A 4,699-nucleotide genomic window follows, 5' to 3' on the forward strand; every position below is an offset into this window, starting at 1 on the left:
GCTCCCTCCGGGCCGCCGGCCTTGGGGGGCTGCGGGGCGGCCCGGGGGTGCGGGGCGCAGCCCCTCGCTGCGGGCGCGAAGTGTGTCGGGCTGCGCTCCGAGCTGCCGCGGGGCCGGGGCACGGGCGGTAAATCCGCCGTGCGGGTAATAAATCCTGCTTCTAAATCCGTGGCGTTCGCGTACGGGGTGCGTTTCAGCACCCACCCGCCTGTGTAGTAAGTGCTGGAACTGCTTTGTCTGTTAGTTACCTGATTTGCTTGAAACCTTCAGAATTCTGTTGCATGTCTAGTTAGATAAGAGGGCTTCTATGTCATGTCGGCCGTAATTAAAACAATGGTTAAATATATCAGCTCCATATATTTCAGCTCCATGACAAGATCAGATCAGGGTGCAGTGGGTACTTGCATCTTCCTGGAGAGCATGCCTGCTTTTGCAGGTGTACAGAGAAAGTGGTTATAGAGAAACACTGTCTTTAAAACTATTTATTGTTACAGTAGTGGTTACAAGGCTTCTGGTTTTACCAGAATGTGAAAATCTCCTTAGATAAGAAATGCTTTTTGTCTCAGCTGTGTAAGTGTTACATGTTCATGGCTTTGGTCTGTACCACGAAGTTGTTTGTTTAACCACAGCCAGCCTCAAATCCTAACAATAAAATCTGTTATTTGAATTGCTGCTATGTTAAATCGCTTCCTTTAACGGCATAAATTAATTTATTTCATGGGTATAATGCATGCCCTCAGCATTCTTTCTTCAGTAAAACTGACACTCATTTTACAGTTCCACCGTTCATGCAGCTGTTTCTGTTTTGGTTGAAGAATTTCTGCTGCACACAGAGTAAAAGATCTCCCTTCATGTGCATATGTACTCCATTATTTTCTCTGTGCTTTGTGAAAGGATTTCCAGTGCTAGTAAAGGCCATTTGATACACTTCTCTGTAATATGTGTGTGTGTGTATGCACGCTTACAGGTATGCTGAGTGACATAGTGACTTTCATCTGAACGTACAACTACATCAGATAAGCAACAGTAGGAAAAATACAGCTTTCTTTTTTTTTTCGGTTGATTGGTTGGGATGCAGAGCTGAGGGAGGTACCCACTAAAAATAACAGGAACCTTGAAATACCCACAAAAAATATCTTCAGGAGTGCTCCTGCCATTGTGAGGTGAGGGCTCCACAGAGAATGATGCACATCCTCCACACCGATGAGCCAGAGATGGGAGTTGGCAAGGAGCGGAAATGCATCTGGGTATTTTATTTTTTAATTGCTGTTTTAATTTCTTTCTTGGACGGCAGAGTCTCCACCTTACTTATCTGTGTTTTCTGGGAAGCAGCTACATTTTTCTGCATGGCCCATTTCATCACTTGCCGTGTTCTTCAGTGGTCCCTGTTGCAAGGAGGCCTTCAGCATTTAGACCTGGGTTGCCGTGAGCAGTGACTGTTTTCTCTGGGCCTTTGGGGCTCTTGTGAACAAGATACTGGTCAATATTATAAGCTGTAGAGGTGTGCTAACAAATGCTTACTTGAGAGAGAAGTGGTTCGTGTTTCTCATGCCAAACAGAATGGGTAGGAGATAGAAGAGAGGCAGAATGGAGTATGCCTGTTCCACATAACCTGTTCCCCATCACACTTATGCCCAGTGTTACTTTCTACACACTTTTACAGGTCATAGTTCTGTCCAATAGGCCCAGAATACATCAATGACAGCTGTCTACATTGCAAATTTTGCACCGTCAAATTATGTCCTACTGATAGACACTTGTGAGCTACCAAGGACTGATTGTTTTGCTTACTATAAAAGTATCTTTAATGTATCTCTGAAAGAAAGGATGCGCAAGCATGGCGTTGGTGCCCTGGGAAAGCAGTGTTTTCCATCCAGCTCAAGACCTGCTATAGACTGTTGTGACTGAACATAATGAATGGTGGACTTTTTACTCTTACCCAGTAAGTGCTGTCACTCTATCCAGTTTATACATTAATTCTACAGCAGCCTCTGATTTTTATTCACCAACTGCATCGTCTTCAGTTCTTGCATTTGTTACAAGCAGTTGTTCTTGTAATTAAATGCAACAAATATTGGGGGAAGGAGAGAGAACCCAAGAAACACAGAGGTCCCGCTGCTATGCTTGGTCTGGGCTTGTCTGCCAGCAGTGTGTCAAATTAAAAATTGTTACAGTGGAGAGCAGATTGTACTAAAAAATGGAGGAACAATTAATTACATGCTTTATTTATGTTTGTCAGTTTATTAAAGGCAATAATGATATAGTAAATTTGATGTGATGTTACTTGAGATGAGTTTTAACAAAATGGGCTAAAAGAGAGAATGCTGTTTTTACCATGTAGTATGCACTGCAGTTACAGTGTACTCCAGAGTCCCCTGGAATATTGCAGTGATTTGTGTATTTTGATATGAGACTGGAATTGTGGGGTTTTGTTGTTGTTTGAACTATGGCATCTCCTTATTTTCTTTTCCTGTTTTAAATGTATAAATTAAAGAAGCTCTGTTCAAACTGGCTAAATTTCTGCATCGTTATTCCAGTGGGAGCACTGTGTCAGAACTAAATTGCTTTAATAGTTAATCATTGCCATCTAAGTTTTGACTTAAAATTTATGAATGTCCACTTTATACCTACTTGCACTTCTGCTAATATTGTCTGTTACCTTATATAGTTCTTATATTTCTCTAGAATTTTCCTGTCCTACGGTATTCATAGAAAGCAGTCTTATCCTGGCTAAGGATTTTGCTGAACGAAATAATCCAGTATTTTTTAGCTTCCTTCACACAAAACAGGTTTTCCTACTGTTAATTGGGTTTTTTTGTTTGTTTGTTTACTTGTTTGGGGGCTTTTTTTAACATCTACTCCAGTTTGAATTAATTTTGCGCTACCTGAGCTTGCAGCGTGGTACTTGGCATTCTCGCTGGGAGCTTGTGCAACTATTTTCACTTGCTTCTGCTGGGAATACTTTGTTTCTTGAATCCTAGGCCTACAAAAAAACTTTTTGAAGTCTGCATACTGTATGACTTGGTTATAATGTAGGGTAACCACTCACGTCTGTCCTTATTTTTATCAACAGCTGCCACGTTGTTGAAGAGTTATGTTTTTATTAGTCCTTCTGTGTAAGGTCTTGCTGTTGTGTACTGTTAAATTGCATGCCTTTAGCAGTACCCACACAAGGTCATCCAGTTCTTTTTGAATGATGTTTCAACCCTTTTCTGCTTAGAAGATGTTACACGTTATTGGGAAATTTCATTGTCATGCTTTTTTTGGTATTAGGTTAATTAAGGAAAATTCCAAAGCTTTGACCAAAGACTGATTCTTTAGGAGCTTCATTAGTAACCTTCTGATCTGATACCTTTCTGTTCAGCATAAGCCACCGTTATCTCTGCTATCTACATATTTGGTTCCTTTCCCATCTTTTTCATCTTAACTGATACGGCACTATATCAGAAGTCCATACCCTAAATGGCACAGTGTAAAAAGTCCATGTCAACTTCCTGCATTTCCTTTATCTAGAAAAATTAGCTGCCTTGTCAAAGAAGGATGTCGAGTAAGTTTGGCACCATCTATCTCTGATGAACCCATGGGATATCTTCTTTGATGATCATTTGTTTTCTTCTTGGTCTTTGAATATTGCAGGAAAGAGTAAGAGAGAATACTGAGAATTCTTCTCAGTAGCATGCTGGCTTTTGATCAGATTCGTAGACCTGACATTTCTGTTTGCTTTTTTTAATTCCTTGTAAATATAGGCACTATGTTTGCATTTTTCCACGTGTGAGTTTATAGATTTATTAAAAAAGCCTTTCTGCTGTATCTTTGATCTCTTGTGCCCATTCTTTCAGAACAGTGGGATGAAGGGGATGCAAACACTGCTCTTTCAGTGCATTTTCAGCTCCCAATTTCTGCTTCCAGCTCAATCATTTGTCCTATATTTTAATGAGCTTGTGCAAGTTTGTTTTTTACATTCAGACAGGTAGTAAAGCTATGGTCACAGAATCATAGAATAGCTGAGGTTGGAAGGGACCTCTGGAGGTCATGTAGTCCAACTCTCCTGCTCAAGCAGAGCCACCGAGAGCTGGTTGCCCAGGTCCATGTCCAGGCAGCTTTTGAGTATCTCCAAGGATAGAGACTCTGAAACCTTTCGGGGCAACCTGTGCTAGTCCTCAGTCCCCCTCACAGTCAAAAATTTTTTTCCTGATGTTTAGGGGGAACCTCCAGTTTTTCAGCATGTGCCCACTGCCTCTGGTCCCATCACTGGGCATGGTTGAAAAGACCCTGGCTCTTTGACCTCTTTGCACCATCCCCTCAGGTATTTACATATCTTGATGAGATCCCTCCAAGCCTTGGTTTCTTCAAGCTGACGAGTCCGAGCTCTCTTAGCCTTTCCTCATGTGCGAGATGTTCCTTCAGGTTCACCCAGACCATTGTTGGAACCTAATTCCAGAAAGTCTTCCTAACTGTGTCAGCTATATATGGTTCTGGTGGAAGGACTAGAGCTGACTTGCTGTTTTCCATTTTAATGCTGTTTCTGCGGAAGGAAGTTAACCCCTGCATGGTTTTTCACCAGATTGCACCAAAAAAAAATATATAGATACCTACAATGTCAAACGGCCACCACCTTAAATTTTAAACGGCTTTTTCATACACAATGTTTGAAATATAATGTTTTGCATGTAGAATTGTCTTAAAATATAGTACTGAA

General features: G+C 41.2%; 1 protein-coding gene across 1 annotated transcript in view; it reads right to left on the bottom strand.

Moving 5' to 3' along the window:
- The window catches only part of FGD6 (FYVE, RhoGEF and PH domain containing 6), a 77,483-nt gene extending 73,061 nt beyond the window's left edge, over positions 1 to 4,422 (bottom strand). The window contains 1 exon segment of the mRNA XM_010008067.1: positions 4,315 to 4,422. Within this exon segment, the coding sequence (XP_010006369.1) occupies positions 4,315 to 4,422 (108 nt within the window).
- Between the last annotated feature and the right edge of the window lie 277 nt (positions 4,423 to 4,699).

This window comes from Chaetura pelagica, unplaced genomic scaffold, assembly GCF_000747805.2.
Source record: "Chaetura pelagica isolate M959 unplaced genomic scaffold, ChaPel_1.0 scaffold50, whole genome shotgun sequence".
In the NCBI taxonomy this organism is placed as follows: domain Eukaryota; kingdom Metazoa; phylum Chordata; class Aves; order Apodiformes; family Apodidae; genus Chaetura; species Chaetura pelagica.